Genomic DNA, 19857 nt, shown 5'->3' on the forward strand with positions numbered 1-19857 from the left:
GGGAAGGAACCAGAGATGGGCCCGAGACCCAGGCGGCCCCAAAGGTGGGGCCAAAGGTGGGGAGCCCGCGCCAGGCCCCCCAGGGGTAGTAGGGGCTCCCTGAAACCAGAGGGGCCTGCAGGGCTGCCCAGAACAATGTGAACGGCGGCCCTGGACCTCCTGACTCCCCTTGGCTGGCGCAAACAGCCTGCTTCCCGCCAGGCCCAGCTGCCGCTGGGTGTGGGTGCCTGAGGTACCCTTGGCCTCGCATGTGATGGCTCTCTGTGTGTGGCCGCGTGGCCTCAAGAGGGTCTTCCTGGGACGGCTTCTCAGGGACAGGAAGCAGAATCCTGCCCCCACAAGGTTGCACTGGGCTCTCATCCTCCCTGGCCCCTGGTGGGCATCGTCACCCCTGCCTTGGCTGCAAGGGCGGTCTTTCAGAGTCATTCCCTCAACAGAAGCCCTTGACCTTTGACCTCAGCCCTGTGCTCCTGCCCTCATGCCACATCTCTATTTCTTCCACTAAGTTTCCTCAGGGGGATGGGGGTCCTTTCCTGTCGCCTAACCACAGCCAGAGCCATCTGGGGCCAATAGAGAAGCTCTTCTAACAGTGAAGCCCAGAAGGGACAGGGTTCAGGCTTAGTTCTCTTCTCCCAGGAGCTTCCTGAGGGAAAGCATCCTCCTTTTTTTTTTTTACGAAGACAAACACAAGCCCCCCTTTCCCAAAGGAAATGAGTGTCTACGGACTCCCAGCTAAGAGAGGCCCTCAGGAATTCCTCCCAAAGAGGCAACTTGCTGTCTCCACCGTTAGAACTGGAAGAAATCAGAAGCTTTTGTTTGTTGCTCCTCATGTGCCCGCCCTACACCCCTTAATTTAAAAAAAAAATGTCCTTTCCAGACTCGCTGATACATGGGGATAATGCAATTATGAAAAGGGAGTCAGGCAAGGCCCCCCCACCAAAGAAAGAGTGGCTCTGATGGTGGGCGTGCAGCTTGGGGGACGTCTGAGTAGGGGGCACTGCACCCCTGACGTGAGCGCAACCCTAGGAAGCCCAATCCCCACCCAGGAAGACAGAGGGGTCCAGAGGATCGTGGCGACACAGCTAAGCACACAGACGATCGCCAGCGAGGCCACTCTGAACCTGTCCTCAAAGAGCAGGGCTGAGGAGGGTCTGGTGGAAGGAGCCCCTTTTCTGTGGAATTCCAGGGGGGCTGGCTTCATGCCACTGACTTTTGCCTGGAGGTTTGGCCTCAGCCTTTCAAATGGGACGTATTCTCAGCGGTAAGTCTGTTCTCTGTGAGAACTTCATTTTCGATTTCATTCTTAGTCAAACTTAAAGAAAAAAAAGTGTAATAAACATGTCTGGATCATAGGAATACATACTGAGATTTCAGGCCCACATTTGTGTTCACCGCCCGGTGACGACAAACAGCACCATTTTAGTCGTCGTGGGTGATGAGAAAAGAAGCCAGCTGGGCACCGTGGCTGGCTGGCCTCCCTGCTGCCTGGCCTCTCCGTGCAATCCCCCTCCTCTGTCTGCCACACCCTCCCAGAGAGCTCATCCAGTCCGGGGCTTCACACCCCATCAAACATGCATGACCCCCACGTTCGTGCCTCCGGTCCCCACTTCCCAATCATCCCCAGACCTGAGTGCGTCCAACTGCACACTTGCTGTACGCGGGCATCTCATCAGAGCCCGGAAGGACTCCTGGCTCTCTCCTTACGACCTCTCGTCACCCCATTGTCCTCACCTCCACACCTGGCCTCTTCAGCACCTCTGTTTCTCAGCCCAAACCCTGACAGTCAGCCTTTATTCCTCTTTGCCTCTCAAAAGGGACATGTTCTCAGGGGTGATCATTTGTCAGTGGCCAATAAACCGGCAAGTCCTATCAACTCGGTCTCCAAAACGCTTAAATCCATCTGCTTAACTCGGCCCCGACCACCCCCATCCAAGCCACCATCACTTCCTGCCTGGACTACAGTGACAGCCCCTGCCTGGGCGCTCTGCTTCCACCCCTGCCACCCCCAGGATTGTTCCCACAAAAGCCAGAGGGATCCTTACAAAACCTAAGTCAGACCGTACATGAGTTAAAAACCTGCCCATGACTTTTTTCATACTTAAACGCCACACTCCGTGCACTGGCTCACAAAGCCCGTCCTGACCTGGCCCCTGCTTCTCCGGCACCCACTCCCCTGCGTCACCCTGGCCTTCCTGAGCTCCTCACATGTGCCAGCACCTTCTCATTTTAGGTCTTTTCAGCCACTCTTTCCTTGGTTATCACCTGTGGCTTTCTTCAACCAGCCCTAGTCTTTCTCTAATCTGTCGCCTTAGTAGTTTATTTTCAATACAGCACTTCTCGCCAGCTAAGGACACTTGTTGAGAAGTGTATGCATTTCCTGGCTTTCTCCTCCCACATGAATATAAGATGCGTGAGGACAGGGGCCTGCTCTGCTTTTGGGTCTTAGTCATTGCCAAGTCTCTAGACCCCCAGTGTGACTGACACCAGAAATGTTTGTAGGATTCATTGATTAATTAATTGTGGGTTACACATTTAATACCGTACACACAGCGTCAAGAAAAGAATACAGCACTTTATTTCCCAAAACTGTTCAGAGTCCCCACCTCACCGGGTGTAGCGGGGTTGAGGTGGTAGAAAACCCTGAATTTGCAAATTGATGGTGTTCGGGCCTCTTCTGGTTTAACTAGCTTCTTTTGGATGACTCTGTCTCTTTGGGACAGACGCTCAAACTGCGAGCCATCTCCTCGGCCCGGCTCCCCTCCAGGAGGCTCCCAGGTGTGCCCCTGAGGGGGTATCCGTGGTCTCGGGCACAGGCAGAGGCAGATGCAGACCACGTGGTACCTTCGGGGTCCTGGCAGGTCTCGTGGCAGGCCTGGGCTGCTTCCGGGCCAGGTGACTGCAGAACTGTGCCTGGGCCCTTCCGGTCTCCAAGGGCGACGGCACCTCCAGCTGTCCACACTGTGGCAGGCTCTTCCTCCTGACCACGGGCCCTGCCCATCTTCCTGCTCTCTCAGCTCCAGCCACGGGGACTCTGGAACCTGCACGCTCCCGCAAGCCGGGAGAGAGCTGCCGGAGCTGGGTGCAGGATTCCATCTGCAGCCCCCAGGCTGCCCAGGGCTGCCGGCCCTTCTCCTGGAGGCTTGTGCACCACCATGTGGTGGGGCTCCCTGGGACATTCCCATCAGGGCATTTCTACAATGTTCTCACCCCCAGCAGGGAAGCTGCCGACATGCCCACCTGGCCTCTCTGCCCTGCCCTACATTTGCCTCCCTTTTTCTTTGCCCAACAGTCCACTAGGGTCCAGAAGAGGCGGGCTCTCCATTCCCTCATCCTGTGTGACCAGAACTTTCCCTGCGTCTGAACCCCCTCCCACCCACGCCATCCATGGAGCTAGGCTGGGGAACGCGATTTCCTGGAGAAGAACAAAAGACATATCCATTTATTACTTTCAAAATATCATCCCCATTACAAACACAAGGATGTGTTCACACCATGTGAAGTCCCAGTGACGAGAGAACACACCATATGCAGGAGGATTTCCCAGTTGCTCATTCAAACAGAGAAACGCGGGGGAGCCTTGAGTCACCACACGCAGCCCAGCAGCGTAGGAATGCCGCATTCCAAAGGATGGGAGCCAAGGTCCCCTTGCAAGCTGTGATTACATCCCAGCAAAACACCAGCTGTCACATGGCCTTACAGTTGGAAGAAGAAACGGCTGCGTGAATGTCGGCTGCCTAGCCCACAGCCTGGCATTCCCAGGAGTAGCGAGGGTTCCTTAAAGTTCCACTCTTATTCCTGTTTACGACTGCCTCTCTGTGCTAAGTACCTGACAGACATCATTTCGTTGACTCTTCACAAAAACGTCAACAGAGAGGAATTAGCATCTCCATTTTGCAGCTGGTGAAATTGAGCCTTAGCGAGATGAAGTACTTGCCGGTGGTCATAGAGCGGGTCGGCGGGAACGTCCGCAACTGGCCTGGCCGCAGAGCCTGTGTGTGTTCCCCTCCAGCTGCCCCCCAGCCCTGAGCCCAGCGTCGGGCTCTCTAGCTGAAGGCTCTGGGCACACCGTGCTGTCTGAAACTGGCCGATCCCCTCTTGGGAGCTTTCCCACCACCAGCCCCCAGCACCCCACCTGGGCAGCATGAGTGTCCTCACCTGGAGAGTTTCTGTCCTTCATGCCTGATTACTTGCTTGTTCCTTTCTTTTCCAAGTGGCCACTTGAAGGAGCGGAAATCAGGGCATCTGCCAGGCAGCCCCGGGAGGCTCCCCTCTCCACCGGCCTGCGGGCGGGGGCCTGTCTGGACTGCATGATTAAAAAGCCAGCTCTTTGTTCGACCAGATCCGTGCCTTCCGCCAATGTCCCGGGCACCCTGCAGGGAAGAGCTGCTGCCAGGGCTCACCTTGGAGGGACCAGCCCTGACTAGAAATGAGGTCGAACTGATGGGTCGGGGTGTGGAGGGGGCCCATGGCCATGCAGATGGAGGTGGGGGAGTGATGCCAGGGAGAGGTGGGCCACTGTGGGGCTGAGAGCACGGCCCCAAGTCCTGCTTGGCCACTGGCTCGCTAAGTGACACTGGGTCAATCCCACCCCGTCTTAGGCCCGTAAAATGAGACGGTCGGTCTAAACTGGGTGGCAAACTCACAAGCCTGCCGGGTGGAGCAGGTGAATGAGTGAAGCACCAACTGGGAGGCAACAGGATTTCTGCCGAGAGGGCTGTGGGGTCTTCCTGCTTGGGAGGCAGAGGTCAGTAGTGGGAAACAGTACAGAACTGTAGACTGCATGCTCTAGCGGAAGTATTCAAACTGAAAGGGGAAATGGAAAGTTCAAGTTCATCAAACAAAATATGCTGTGGGCCAAGTTTCACCAGCAGGCTGCCGGCTGCTGACTTCTGGTCTATGTGATTCTAGGTTACCTTGTGGTCAGGTGAGTAGCAAAGGACTCTACCCATCATTGACCTGCCAGAATTATGTAGTAGAAAGAGCCAAGGCTTTGGAGGCAGACATATCTGGATTCAAAGTTTGCTCTTCCTCTTACGGAGTGACTCCTGCAGATATTGTCTCTCCATGCCTCGGTTTCCTCATCTGTAATATGGGGTTAATAACAGAAGTACCTGCCTCACATCGCTGTTGAGAAGACTAAAAGTGCCTGACATGCAGTAAGCCCACACAGAGGGCAGCTATGATTATTTGAATTAGGGGCAAGTCTCAGCAGGGCTGAGTGAACTCAGACCCCTAATCTAATAGAGTTCATCATCCCAATCTGATGAATTCAGAAATTTTTATTCTTTGCCATAAAACTATTATATTAAGTGGGAAACTAAATGTGATTTAATTTGTGAGCTATAATTTTTTGGCAAATAAATGAATTCCCAAAGTAAAGGAGAAAATGCCTTTGTCAGATGAAGTGACAGTGGCTCAGTGGAAATTTGTTATAGATGATTAATAAACAGAGAAACCAACAAGACTGAGCTTCCTCCAAAAGAGCCCTCAGATTGCTTCATCCCACGCTCTTGTCACATTTTAGCCAAAAGAGGCCAGAATCAAAGAAAGGGAGAGAGAAATTAACATTTACTGAGGGAAGCTCTGATGGAGTCAGTTGGCCTTCTGGTCCTAATGCTACTACTGCCAGCTTGACCTTGGATGAATCATTTAACTTCTGGGCTTCAGTTGCCTCACCTGCAAAGTCGAATATTAACGGGGAAGAGAGGGCTAAGAGAAGTAAAGATAATGTTTGTGAAGTGCTTAACACCTAGTAGATACTCAGTAAACGGTGGCTCTGTGGTTTCACTTGAACCCCCTTCAAAAGAGGCTCACTGCTGTCAGTGGAAGGAACTGGCCAGCCTCTTACTGATAACCCTTCCTCTCCCAGAGGGTTTGACTCATAAAAACATAGTTTGGTTCCATTCCATTGAGTTCCAACCACTCCCTTCATTCTTCTTAAGACCATTACTGTTAAAACACCCAATTTGCCCAAAATACATAGTTTCAAATTAATTCTATTAAAGAGGTATATTAAATGATCTGCATTGTCCGATCAATGCCAGAAGCCCTTGAGTCCCAGCTCACGAAAGAGTCTTGGTGGATAACCCATCTTCTCTGATCCAACCCAACTTTATTTGTCCTGTTGTAGCTTGGAAATGGAGACGAAGTTGCTGCAGTCACTTGGCCTCAGATGAGACTCTTAGGGAAGAGAGTTGCTGAAAATATCCCATTGTCAGGCAGAATGACACGCTTGTAAAGAATGGCATACAATGAAGACTGGACACCCTTGGTTAATGAGCGCGTTTCAGCTCCCATGGGTCTTGTAGGTCTTGCTTCTGAGGGACTGGCTGAAGGAAAAGCCAGATGAGCCTGCAGCTGTGAGCTGTCCCCTCGTTTGGTCTTCATAAGGTGGCACAGGTTTCCTCGGAGGTCCATAGAGTCTGGTACAGTCTCCCAAGCACCACCTCAGTCCTCCACTCGTTTGTGCTTTCCATCCCCCCAGGGAGATGCGTAGACAGCTCCATTTTACAGATAAGGCAAGACAGAGGTCCAGAGAAATTGAATAGCGTGTCCAAGGTCACCCAACTAGTAAGAGGCATGCTCACTGCAGAACAGTCATGGAACCTATGCATTTGCAGATTTTGGCCCATTCTACCCTTGGGAATCTCAGAATGTTCTGTTCACATCCTGGAACCCGTAGGATTCCGTGAGGGAAGGAAAACTGAATTTATTTATTTATTTATTGGCTCTTTTCCAAGCCAGTAATCAGAACTGGCCAGATCTGGACTGGAGTCTCTCTGCCCTCTCTGCTGCTGTCAGAGCTGTCACCCGGGGCTGGACCGTGGGGTAGCAGGAGTCTATATGGACCGTGGTTGAGAGCACAGTCCCTGGCGTCAGACAACCTGGGGTCATGTTCCGGCTCTGCCTCTTACTAGCCGTAGACCTTGGGCAAGGAGCTTTACTTCTCTAGGCTTTAACATGAGAATAAAAACAGTAACCGATAACTCTTATTGAGGGCTTACCATGTGCCCGGCATTGCTTTAAGCTCTCTCCTTGCATTCTTTATTTCGTCATCTCAACAACCCTATGAGGTAGAATGTGTCACTGTCCACATTTTACAGATGAGGAAACACCAGTAATGCAACTTCAAAAACCCTGAGGCTTTGGGGAAAATATACCCATGCGAGGGTTCAACTCAGTGCTCCTCGGTGGCCTTCACCTAGGCCAGAGGTCAGGAGACTTTTTCTGTAAAGGGCCAGATGGTAAATGTTTCAGGCTTTCAGGACTATTCAGTCTCCTTCATGACCCTTCAACTCTGCCGCTGTAGCACAAACACAGCCAGAGACAATGTGTAAATGGCTGGTGCGGTTGTGTTCTAGTAGATTTTTTACAAAAACAGGCAGTGGGCTGCAGTTGTCTGACTCCTGACCTAGGCGAATGGCTTCTCCTCTTCCTTGTAAGGACCAATCCTGCTAAACTTCCATCTGCCCCTTCTTTTCCTGGCTTTTTTCTTCTAAGTGCCTGAGCCCCACTTGCTGGAGAGGCTACCACAATGACATAACAAAAGAAGATGAGGATACTGGGTAGGGGGCAGGGGGGAGTGAGTGTAAGCCAGAGAAGCCTGCTGATCTCTATCAGCCAGTGAAGTGGCAGGGTCCCAGCAGGGGCAGTATTTTGGTCAAGCTGGTAGGAAAACTGGTCCCACAGTTCTGAGGGGCAAGGAGGGAGACCTGCCTGGATGGGACCAAGGACCCAGGTTGTGACTGGGGTAAAGGAAACAGGTCCAGATAGCAGGAAGCATTAGAGGCGACCCAGTCAAGAGGGCTGAGCTAAAGGGTCATCTCCAGCCCTTGGGGGGATGCAAATACAAAGGGAAATTGAGGCAGAAGTTCATTCAAGGAACTGGGCAAAGAAGATGGAGAAGAAGCTGTGGATGACTCTGGACCTTGTCTACTGGTAGAATAGGGCCACCAAGATCCTGGCCACCTGTGGCAGGGTGGGCTCAGGACCACTAAAGAGCTGGGCCTACAGCTGAGCCCAGATGGGGAAGTCAGTTAAACCTCCAGGGAGAGCAGCCAGGGCCTCCTGCTCCAGCCTGTGTCTGTAACCCCCTCTAGGAATCCCTGCATAAAAAAGAGAAAGTCACAATTTAGCCCTTGCTGAGCCCACTGGGTAGCTCAAGAAAGACCTGCTGCTTAATCAAATCCGTTCCATTCAATAGACACTAATTAAACATGTACTATGAGCCAAACCCTGGGGATACAGAGACAGGACATATCCTCAAAGCCGTCACAGTTTACAAGCGAGATAAGTACATGCGCAACTTTTTATCATACAAGACCAAATGTGCACAGAAGCGTAACCAAGCACGACTGGGACGGAGGAGAATTCTGAACAGGGGAAGGCCTTTCCAAAGAGTTCATTCGCAAAATATGAAGAAGAATCATTTCTATAGTCTTACTATAAGGACCTATTTGTTCCCCACAAGTTTTCATAAGAATGGAGATCTGCGGGCTTCCCTGGTGGCGCAGTGGTTGAGAGCCCGCCTGCCGATGCAGGGGACGCGGGTTCGTGCCCCGGTCCGAGAGGATCCCACATGCTGTGGAGTGGCTGGGCCCGTGAGCCATGGCTGCTGAGCCTGCGCGTCTGGAGCCTGTGCTCCGCAACGGGAGAGGCCACAACAGTGAGAGGCCCGTGTACCACAAAAAAAAAAAAAAAAAAGAATGGAGATCTGCCACCCTGTCTTTCTAGAACTCATGTGAAATACTTAACATTTGAGGACTTGTTTTCCCCTGAGAAGCATTAAGATATCGGACTTCCCAGAAGAAGAGAGAAGCTTCTTTAAAACCAACATAAAAAAAAAAAAAAAAGTCTCATGCCCTCATGAGTCCCTAGAGAATGGACTTCAAATAAACTGTGTATTTCTCTCACCAAATGACCTTAAAGAAAGCCTTTTCCTCTTAAAATTGTACTTAGTCTTAATGGAAGTTAGAAGTTTTAAAAGTTTAGAAGAAATGGTTGTCAGGAACTAAACTCTAGCTCTATAAACTGATTTTAAAAAACCCCAGGCTCACAAAGATAATAAAAAATGCATTTAATAGCATGTCAATATACAGCTTAAATGTATATTAAGTCTTCTTTTAGTCAGTGCATTACAGGGATAGAGAAGAGAAATATCATTTGTGAATGCACAGTCAAATGTTAAATATAAGTGCTGATAAATCTTGGTGCTCTTACACTATTAAAATTCCGTTTTATGAAACATAGCTCCAGGTGCAGTGTTCTGTGCCAGCGTGGGGAATCGTCTGGTCCAGTATGCAATCTACAGTTTTAAATTGAATTGTATACAAGTATTAACAAAAGAATAAAATTTATTATTCACAAAACTAAAGTGGTTGTCATAAAGCTTACAAGAAAGTACAGCCTAGGACTAATGAGTTGAAAAACTAGTTTTAAAAATAATAAAACTTACTGGACAGTCCTGGAAAATGATATTATAAAACAAAGAAAACAGTTGGCACAGTTTAACCACCTAATTTCTAAGTGCACTTTGTAATGGTCCTTGCAAGCTGCCACTTTTCCCAGGATAATGACAAAAAGCTTCAGTCAAGTGTCACTGGCTTATGGTGACGGGTTTTTTTTATTGCATTGCCAAGAGTGGATTTTAAGAAAAAACACTACAAAGGTTTCAAAAACCCTATTTATTCTCTATCATCAAAAATAGCAACAGGGGGACTTATACAACTTTTCTGTGAGTACCCACCAGTCTATTTTTTTTTTCTTAAAAAAAATAGAAGTTAGTTAAAGAAAAATGATTTGGTTTTTAAAAAATAATGTAAGGAAACACTTAATCGGATAGCCCAAGGAGTCATCAGAAATGTGTAGCAAGAAAGCTTCATTTTGGCCCTCTCCGGCCTTTGCACGTCTTTTACTAAACTAGAAAGAGAATGTACAGTACCAATATGTTCCCCAACCTGCTTGGATCGAATTGTTTTGTTTTGAAACCCATTATTGCTAAACCAGAGTGTTGACACTGAGAGCCGAGGAGTCCGCTCATAGAGGATAAAATTGAGAGGCTGCTTCTGAGGACTGGATCTCCACCTGGGCCATTTTGAACTGGGTGCACTGCAGCCACTTGCGCAGGGCCGCCAGGCTGGCACTGCTCTGGGTGGAACCCGGCAGCGTCCTGAGGCTGTGGTGGTTCACGTTGTTCTGAATGGCCTGGAGGCGAAGCTGGAGTCCCGCAGATAAGTGCTGTAAGAAAGGGCAAGACGGTAGTTTAGTTTCTTTCCTGCTCGGGTTCCCCGTCAACCCAGGGAGTGCCGGCCTGGACTTCTTCTGCAGGCGGGACTTACACGTGGCACGGGAGCTGTCTGGCCTGAAGAAGGCCAACTCCCAAATTTGGGGAGGGCTCAGGGCAGAGGGCGTGGGCCGGTGCCATGTTCTTAGAGCCCACCTGGCCCAAATCCATCCAAATAATGCCCCTCCCATCTCGACTCATTCTTTGCAACACCAGTGCAGGGGCTGACACTTAGACTTGTCCCCCGAGAGCTGTTTGCTATGTGGGCCTGGTGTCGCGGGCTATGCTGCCAGGCTCCCTGGGTTCAGATCCTCGGTCCTCTGTAAACACCTTGGGGAACAAGGTTTTTCGGTCTGTGTTTGGATTGTCTCATGGGTAAAGTGGGGATAGTAACACTCACCTGACGGGGTTATTGTAAGGATAAGTGATTTAACAGAGGGGTCAGAACAGAAGCCGGCACATAGGAAGGGCTCAGGACATTTTCATCATGATTACAGTCTCTCTGTTCTCACGTTCATGCACACGTTCATGCACACACGAAGGAGCTAGGTTGTAAGCTTTTCTTATTCTTCTTAGCTTTCCATGAAGTTCTGTTGGCCTCCACTTAGCACTCTGGGCAATGTCAAATTGCCACAGATGACCGCCAAGCAGGGGGAGGGCAGTTTGGAATACCTCGGGGTGAAAGTCCAAGCAGTTTTCACAACAGAAGCTAGTGGTGCAATGAGGTTTTCAGCAAAGCCATTGGCCCTACCGGTGGCCACAAACAGCAGTTAGGCCGTGAACCAGTACTCAAAGCCTGTGGGCACTGCTGACAGCTGTATATCTCTCTTGGTATCCCTTGAAGTCACCTCCCTTCCTTCCACAAGCATCCCTCCCCTACTCTGGGAGGAAATCCAGCAACAAGGCTTCCATCTTCTCCCCCTCCTCCCTGATACTCCCAGTGCCTTAGACGGGGCCCAGTTTGGGAGGGAGAGGGTGGTGAGCTTTGCCATCTTAATGTTAAGCCCCAGTAACTAGATTTACAGCCATGGAGTACGTCTGGCCCTGCAGTGACAATGCGTCCCTCAAGGCGGGGCCTGGCAGTGAGAACTACGTTCTGTCTCCCCCTCCCTGGCTGTGGGACCCTGTCCAAGTTACTCTTCCTATGTTTCCTCTTATATAGAATGAGGGGGGGAGTGGGCAGGTCCCTTCTAGTTCAATTCTGTCGTTCACTGAATGTTATCCTCTCTTAATAGAATTCTTCCCATCACAAAACGTCAGTCCTAGTGGCCAGGAAATAGCACCGGACATGTCTGGGACCAGATCCCATGGGTATCCTCTGAAGGTAGAGTAGCTTTTCAGCCTGTGTTCTAGTCAGTAGCGGAGCCTCGTCCAGACTCTGGGATCCTCCCCCTCCCCCTTCAATCAACGATGAGTAGGACAGCGGCCCCTGCTGTCACCTCGGCCCACAGGCCCCCTACCTGTCCCGCAGGGTCTCCTGCATTATCAGTCCCCAGAGACCAGGAACAGGTAATGAGTGGCGCATTGTAGAGCCCTGTGAATGTTACGAGCTTCTCTGGAGGGAACTGAGCTTCCAGTCCACCCGGGGGTGACTTACCTTGATATTTGACTGAATCATTGGCAACCACATAGGTATCAGCTGTATGGAGAAACACAGAAGGCCCATTATTACTGTTCTCCATTCTCCCACATAAGCTCCGCTTACTGCCTGGCAAAGCAAGGCACACGGAATCCCTTTAACATCACAAAAGGATGTGGGCCTCCGATGCAGAGTTCCCCGCTATCAGACAAACGTCTCTCTGAGGCCAAACCCTGCTGAGCTGGTGGCATTTGGAGGTTAATAAGCGCCCCATGAGTGCCTGAAACACACACCGTAAATGACTGATTGTCTCTTGAAAGCTACCAAGCATGGGAAATTAAATGTGTATTTATTTAATTAAATCCTCTCTTTCTTGAAATAGAATTTCCTCCACGGGATCTTTAGAACTGAGTCTCCAAGTAGCATGGCGAAGCTCTCTGCCTGTGGTCGTTAAGAAAAGATCACTGGGAAGCGGTTAAAATGCTTAAGTGATGGACAAAGACAAGCCCTGAAGTTGCCTGGCTGTGATCTGGAAGACGAGACACAGCACGAGTGAGTGCCGGCCGGGGTTTCAGCAGTGTGGGTGCACGGGCAGGCGAGCAGCGGGTCCCTGCTCCAGCCGGGAGCAAGGCTCTCAAATCTTGGGCATCTGGGGAGCCCTGCCCCTCCGCTGCCTCTGATTTGCCCTGAGACCCTTCCTAGGAGGTCACAGGTGCCCCGCCCGAGCTCCCCCAGCAGCGGCTCTCCTCTGTCCGCTTTGGTCTCTTGCCACACTTCAGCCCTTCCGAACGCAAGTGTTGACTTGTGTTCGTGGCCTCATAAATCCGGAAGTCAGGGACAGAATACATTTCCCAAAGTGTATTCCACAGAACTCCAGTTGGGTGGGATTTAAATGGGGAAGGGGGGCTATGAGCTAATAAGTTTGGAAATGTTAGTTTCTTTCAGGACTGTTCAGATCTTTAATATGCTCAAATGCATCATATCATTTCAGTCCACGCTCCTTCTGACCCAACTCCAATAGAGTTGATATGGGTTGCATTGTGTCCTCTCATATAGCCGTTGTAGTCCTTGCCCACACAGCCTCAGAAGGGACCTTATTTGGAAATGGGGTCATTGAAGATGTAGTGAGTTAGGATGAGGTCACTCTGGAGTAGTGGGGACCCCTAATCCAATATGACTGGTGTTCTTATAGAAAGGGGGAAATTTGGACACAGATAGGTACACAGGGAGAGCAGCACGTGAAGGTGAAGCAGAGATCAACAAGCCAAGGAACGCCAAAGATGGCCAGCAAACCCCCAGGAGCCAGGGGAGAGGCTGGGACAGATGCTCCCTCACAGCCTCAGAAGGAATCAATTCTGCCATCACCTTGATCTCATAACTTCTTGCCTCCAGAACCATGAGACAATACATTTCTGTTACTTCAGTCAGTCACCCAATTTGCAGTGTTCAGCAGCCTAGCAAACTAATACAAGGGCACTCAAGGGAGCAAAGCCCAGAGGTGGGAGTGTGCAGAGAGGTGAGGAAGCAGTGGAGGTTCACGTGATGCTGAAGGGTGAGGTTCTTAGCACAGGATCATGAAAAGCAAGTTTAGAAAAGCAGAGTGAGGCCTCTTGATGTTTGGCCTTGATGTTTGGGAAATACCTGAACTGACCTCTTGTTAAGAATCCTGAGGGACGGGGAGGTGGGTTGAGACCAGGGAACACTGAGTACTCTGCCCCTGGGTGGACACCTTTCCCAGGGTTGCCCCACGGGCTAAGGGCCTTTATGAGGCAAACAAGGGGAATACTGAGGCTGATTTTAGAAGTGCTTTTGTTATTTCCCCACTGATGTAACACAAGACCATAAGATTCTAAATAGACCTGCAAGGGGCCTTCAGGTTTGTGATTTACCAACCTGACTGAAGGCATCAGGTTAAAGTTCATTGTGAAGGACAGCGTTATACAATCCAGCAGTCATCCTATTTCAGGAATGCTAATTTGACTGTTTTGAATAACGGTTCATTTCAGTACCCTTTTGCTAGTGGCTCCTACAAAGCTGTCAGTAAGAATTAGATGTAATTTATTCTGGGCACTGTAATGTTATAATAAAATTGGTTGGTTTTTTTTCTTCTCCAAAAACAATATCCAGAAAACTGAAGGACACTTAAAAAAATATGTTTTTCATCAAAATCAAAGGGATACTTTTCCTCTTATCTTGGTTTATGTTATGGGATAAATTGAAGACTTCCTGCTCAGTTGGACTATATTCATTTCACTCCATGCTCTTTCCAGCCCTCAAAATAAAATTAGTCATGAAACTTTCTCTTTCACCCAAGATGGAGTAACAAAGACCAGATTTACAATCCTGCCTAAAACAAAACTAAAATTCCAGATGAAGGGTAATGAAACAATGATTTTCAGACATTAAGCATCAGCAATGCAGGACAGTGATCACTGAGGGAGAGGAAACAAACAAGGTGACCCCTACAGTTATCCTAGCTCACTGCCTAGACAGTGTTTTCAGGCAGTAACACAGGGAAAAGGAACCCAGGTAGAGTCTGGTGGTCTTCCTGAGGTGAGGAGATGGAGCTGGGAGTCCAGGGAGGCCAAGGGAGCTAGAGTTTGTAAGGCAGAGTAGTGGAAAGGAGAGAGCTGTAGAGAGAGAGAGAGAGAGAGAGAGAGCGCTAACTCTCTGAAGATCTGTAAAGGGTTCCCCTTGAGTCTTCAGCTCAATACTGACCAGTATACACATGTGAGAAAATTATCCAAGGCTGAAGAAAAAATAACCTAAAAAGATTAGAGGGAAAAATCCCTGGTAATCACATAGCAATAGTTTGTGTTTCCACTAGTTATAGTGGAAAAATCTTGCAAATCATAGAACACCAAGTAGAGTACTCAGGATATTACCTTACCAGTGAAGAAATAGTAGCCCTAGACAAACTGCTGCTCCAATCCTACCTAACAAAGCTTAACACCAAGTTTCAAAGGCATAAAACTGTTTCTAAGTAATTTAACTATGGCATAGAGTACAGTTCAAGAATGCTTGTAGGAATAAAAAAATATCTAGCACCCAAAAAAGTCAAATTCAAAATGTCAAGAATCCAATAAAAAATTACCAGCCATGCTAAGAAGCAGGAAAATGTGATTCATAATGAGAAGAAAACTCAAGTAACTAGAAAAGACCCCGAAATGACACAGAGAACAGAACTGGTAAACAAGGACATTAAAACAGTTATTACAACTATATTCAATATGGTCAAGAAGGTAGAGGAAATACTGAGTATGTTAAATAGAGGTATGCAAGAAAATCTTAAAGAAACAATAGCTGATACTTTTCCAGATATAATGAAAACTATAAATTCACAGATCCAAGAAAGTCAACAAAATCAAGAACAAGAAATATGAAGAAAACTACACCAAGGCATATCATCATCAAATTGCTTAGCAACAATGGTAAAGAAAAAAATCTTCAGAGCAGCCTGAGAAAAAAGACATATCATATACAGGAGAAAAAAAATAAGAATGACAAAGATTTCTTCTCAGAAACAATGGAAGCAAAAAGACAGTGGATGAATAGCATCTTCAAAATACTAGGGGGAAAAAAAAACTTTGAACCTAGAATTCAATAACCACTGAAAATAGCTTTCAAATATGAAGGCAAAGTAAAGACTTTCTCAGACATACGAAAGCTGAAGGAATTAAGCTTCAGTAGACCTACACGAGAAGTTGTAAAGAAAGTCCTTTGGGCAGAAGGAAGATGGAAGTTTAATTCTACAGAAAGGAATGAAGAAAACTGAAAAATGTAAATATGGCAAAAACAGAAAATATAAAACAAAATTTAAATTGCTTTGAGAGATAATTGTTTAAAAAAAATTATGGTTTGGTTTATAACATATGTAGGAGTAAAATGGATGACAATCATAGCACAAAGTCTGGAAATGGAAGTATACTGTTGTACATTCTCATACTATACATGCAGTGGTACATTATTACTTGAAGGCAGATTGTGTTAAGTTAAAAATGTTGACTATAAACTCTTAAGTCAACCACTAAAACAACAACAGCTAAGACATATAGCTAATAAGATAACTGAAAAACACATTTAAATAACCCACGGGTCAAAGAAGAAGTCAAAAGGGAAATTAGAAAGTATTTTGAACTGAATGGAAATGAGAATATATCAAAATTCAGAGGAATACAGCCAAAGCAGTACTTAGGAGGAAATTCAGAAAACCAAACACTGACAGCTGAATAGAAAAACGTTCTCAAATTAATGACCTCAGCTTCCACCTTAAGAATCTAGACCAAAAAGTGGAAATTGTATCCAAAATTTAATCATTAAAAACTCAATTAGTCAAAAAGAAGGTAGAAAAAGAGGGAATAAAGGACAAAGAACAGATGGGAAATAAAGAAAACAAATAGCAAGGTATTTTAAGCCAAATGATATCACAAAACACATTAAATGAAAATGGTTTAAAAATCCCAATTAAAAGGGATTGTCAGATTGGATTTTTAAAAAAGCCCAATACCCAACTACATGCTGCCTATAAGAAATATACTTTAAATAAAAAGACACAAATAGGTTAAAAGGCTAGAAAAAGATATACCATACTAATACTAGTCAAAAGAAAGCTAGACTGCCTTTATTATTACCAAAGAATATTATCGAGGATAAAGAGAACCATTTCATAATTTCAATTCATTAAGAAGATATAACAATCCTAAACATTTATACACCTAATAATAGCTTCATAATATGTGAAACAAAAACTGGTATACCTGAAAAGATAAATTAGGGAGATATTTCAATACCCCTTTTCAATAACTGATAGACTAAGTGGATAGAAAAAGAAGGAAGGACATGAAAAAATTGAACAATACTATCAACAAGCTTGAATCAACTGACATAGGAAACTATATTCAACAACAGCAGAAGACATATTCTTTTCTAGTACACACAGCATTTACCAAGATAGACAATATCCTAAACAAGACTCAATAAATTTAAAATGAGTCAAATTATACAAAGTATTGATATTTTCTCTGATCATAACGGGATTGGATTAAAAATCCATAACAGAAAATCTCTAGAAAAGCCTCAAATATTTGGAAACTAAATTATTGCCTCTAAATAAGCAATGGGTCAAAAAGGAAAGCAAAAGGGAAGATAGAAAGTATTCTGAACTGAACGTAAACGAGAACAGAACTACCAAATTGTAGGATGCTGCTAAACCAGTGCTTAGATGGAAATCTTAATCACTTATGTTATAAAAGAAAAAAATCTCAAATCAGTGAATTCCACTTCCACCTTAAGAAACAAGAAAAAGAAGAGCAAATTAAATTGGAAGTCAACAGAAGAAAGAAACTGATAAAGAACAGAAATTAATGAAACAAAAACTACAGAAAAAAATCTATGAAAACCAACCAAAAGCTGGTTATTGTTGTCATTGTTTTAAATCAAAAGCTCACTAAAATTGATAAACCTTTAACCAGATTGATCAGAAAAATAAAAGTGAGATCACAAATCACCATTATCAGGAATGAAAGAGGTAGCATAACTACTGTTCCTACAAATATTAAAAGTATAATAAGGGAATATTATGAGTAACTTCATGCCAATAACATCAACTATTTTGACGAAATGGACAAATTCTTTGAAAGACACACTGTCAAAGATCACTCAAGAATAAGCAGATAACTTAAATAGCCCTGTATCTATTAAAGAAATTGAATCTGTAGTGTAACACCCTCCTGCAAAGAAAATTCCAAGCCCAAGCAGTTCCACTGGTGAATTTGACCAAATATTTAAGGAGAAAAAAAATACCAAACATACATAAACTTTTCCAGAAAATGGAAAAGAAAGGAATACTTCCTGACTTACTCTATAAGGCCATCATTACCCTGATACCGAAACCAAAAATAGTTATTACAAGAAAAGAAAATTACAGTCCAATATCCCTCATAAACACTGATGCAAAAAAATTATTTTAAAGTGTTAGCAAATAGAATTCAGCAATACATAAAAGAATAGTACGTCAAGACCAAGTGGTTTGTCCCAGGAATATAAGGTTGGTTTAACATTCAAAAATCAATCCATGAATCTCACTGTTAATAGTCAAAAAAGAAAAATCAAATGACCATCTCAATAAATGTAGAAAAAGCACCTGACAAATCCTACATCTATTCCTGACAAAAATTCTTCGCAGACTAGGAATAGAAGAGACCCTTACTCAATCTAACAAAGGGTATCTATGAAAAACTAACAGCTAACATTTATATTTAATGAATGCTTTCTTCCTAAGATCAGGAACAAGACAATGTTTCCAACCCTCATGACTTCTATTCAACTTGTATTAGAGGATCTAGCCAGAGCAATGAGACAAGAAAAAGAAATTAAAAGTATAAAAATTCAAAAGAAAGAAAGAAAACTGCTTCTACTTGCACATGACATAATTGTCTACAGAGAAAATCTGATGAAAGCTACAAGAAAGTTACTAGAACTAATAAATGAGTTTAACAGATTGCAGGGTATAAAGGCATAAATCAGTTATATTTCTAAATACTAACAATAAAATACCAAAAATTTAAATGTAAAAAACCATACTATTTATAATACTATAAAATTACTATACACTTAGGGATAAATTTGATAAAATATTCTAGTCCTGTATATGGAAAACTATAAATATTGCTGAAAAAAATTAACAAAGACATAAATAAATAGAGTGGTATACTCTGTTCAAAGATTGGAACACTCAATATTGTTAACATCTCAATTCTCCTTAAAGTGATGTATACATCAGTGCAACCCACATTCCCAGCAGGCTTTTCGTAGTAATTGACAAGTTGATTTTAAAATGTATCTAGAATGCAACGGACCTAAAATAGCCAAAACAACTTTGAAATAGGTGTAGAAATTTAGAGGAGTAACACTACATGATTTCAAGGCATATTAGAAAGCTATAGTAACCTAGACAGTGTGGTACAAAGGTAGACAAACAGATCAATAGAAATGAATTGAGTATCCATTAATAGAACCATACATGAATGGTCAATTGATTTTTGACAAAAGTGCAAAGGCAATTCAATGGATAGAATTTTTCACAAACAATCCTAGAATAATTGGATATCCACACACATAAAAAGTACCTCAATCCATACCACACACATCCACAAAAGTTAACTCAAAATGGATCATAGATATAAACTAACACCTAGAAGAAAACATATATAATATCTAGAAGAAAACACAAAGAAAACTCTTTGTGATCTTGGATTAGGCAAAGATTTTCTTAAATACAACATCAAAAGCATGATTCATAAAAGAAAAATTTCATAAATGGTATTTCATCAAAATTAAGACTTTCTGCTCTTCACAAGTCACTGTGAAGACAATGAGAAGACAAACACAGAAAAAAAATCTTTGCAAATGACATATCTGATAAAGGACTTGTATCTGAAAGTTCAATAATAAGAAAAAAACCAACTTGATTTTTAAAATGGGCAAATAATTTTAATAGACATTTTACCATGCAGATATATGGATAGCAAATAAGCACATGAAAAGATGTTGAGCATCATTTGTCAACAGGAAAATGCAATTTTGCAGTACACAGTTCTTAGAATGACTAAAACTAGAGATTAACTACATTAAGTATTGACGAAGATGTGTAGGCACTGGAATGCATACTGCTGGTGTGAATGTAACAGGGTACAATCACTTTGGAAAACAGTTTGCCAATTTCTTTAAAAGTTATACACATATCATACAGCCTAGCAATTCCACTCCTTGGTATTTATCCAACACACCTGAAAGCCTATAGCTACACAAAGACCTGTGTATGTATATTCGTAACAGCTTTATTTGTAATAGCCTCAAACTTTTGGAAACAGCTCAGATGTCCATTAATTGATGAATGGATAAACAAAATGTGTTATATCCATATAATAGATACTACTCAGAAATAAAATAATCTACTGATACATGTAACATGGATTAATGGTAATATAATTATTCT

At 44.8% G+C, this 19857-nt stretch overlaps 1 protein-coding gene across 5 annotated transcripts in view; it reads right to left on the reverse strand.

Moving 5' to 3' along the window:
* Positions 1-9721: 9721 nt before the first annotated feature.
* Positions 9722-19857, reverse strand: part of UNC79 (unc-79 homolog, NALCN channel complex subunit) — a 279675-nt gene continuing 269539 nt past the window's right edge. For all 5 annotated transcript variants that reach the window (XM_079914612.1, XM_079914610.1, XM_079914611.1 and 2 more), the window contains 2 exons: positions 11880-11921; positions 9722-10236 (listed from right to left, as the gene is read on the reverse strand). In XM_079914612.1, coding sequence (XP_079770738.1) covers positions 10036-10236; positions 11880-11921 — 243 coding nt within the window. In that variant the 3' untranslated portion in view covers positions 9722-10035. The remainder of the gene's footprint in view (positions 10237-11879; positions 11922-19857) is intronic.

The sequence above is a fragment of the Stenella coeruleoalba genome (genome assembly GCF_951394435.1).
Source record: "Stenella coeruleoalba genome assembly, chromosome: 2".
In the NCBI taxonomy this organism is placed as follows: Eukaryota; Metazoa; Chordata; class Mammalia; order Artiodactyla; family Delphinidae; genus Stenella; species Stenella coeruleoalba.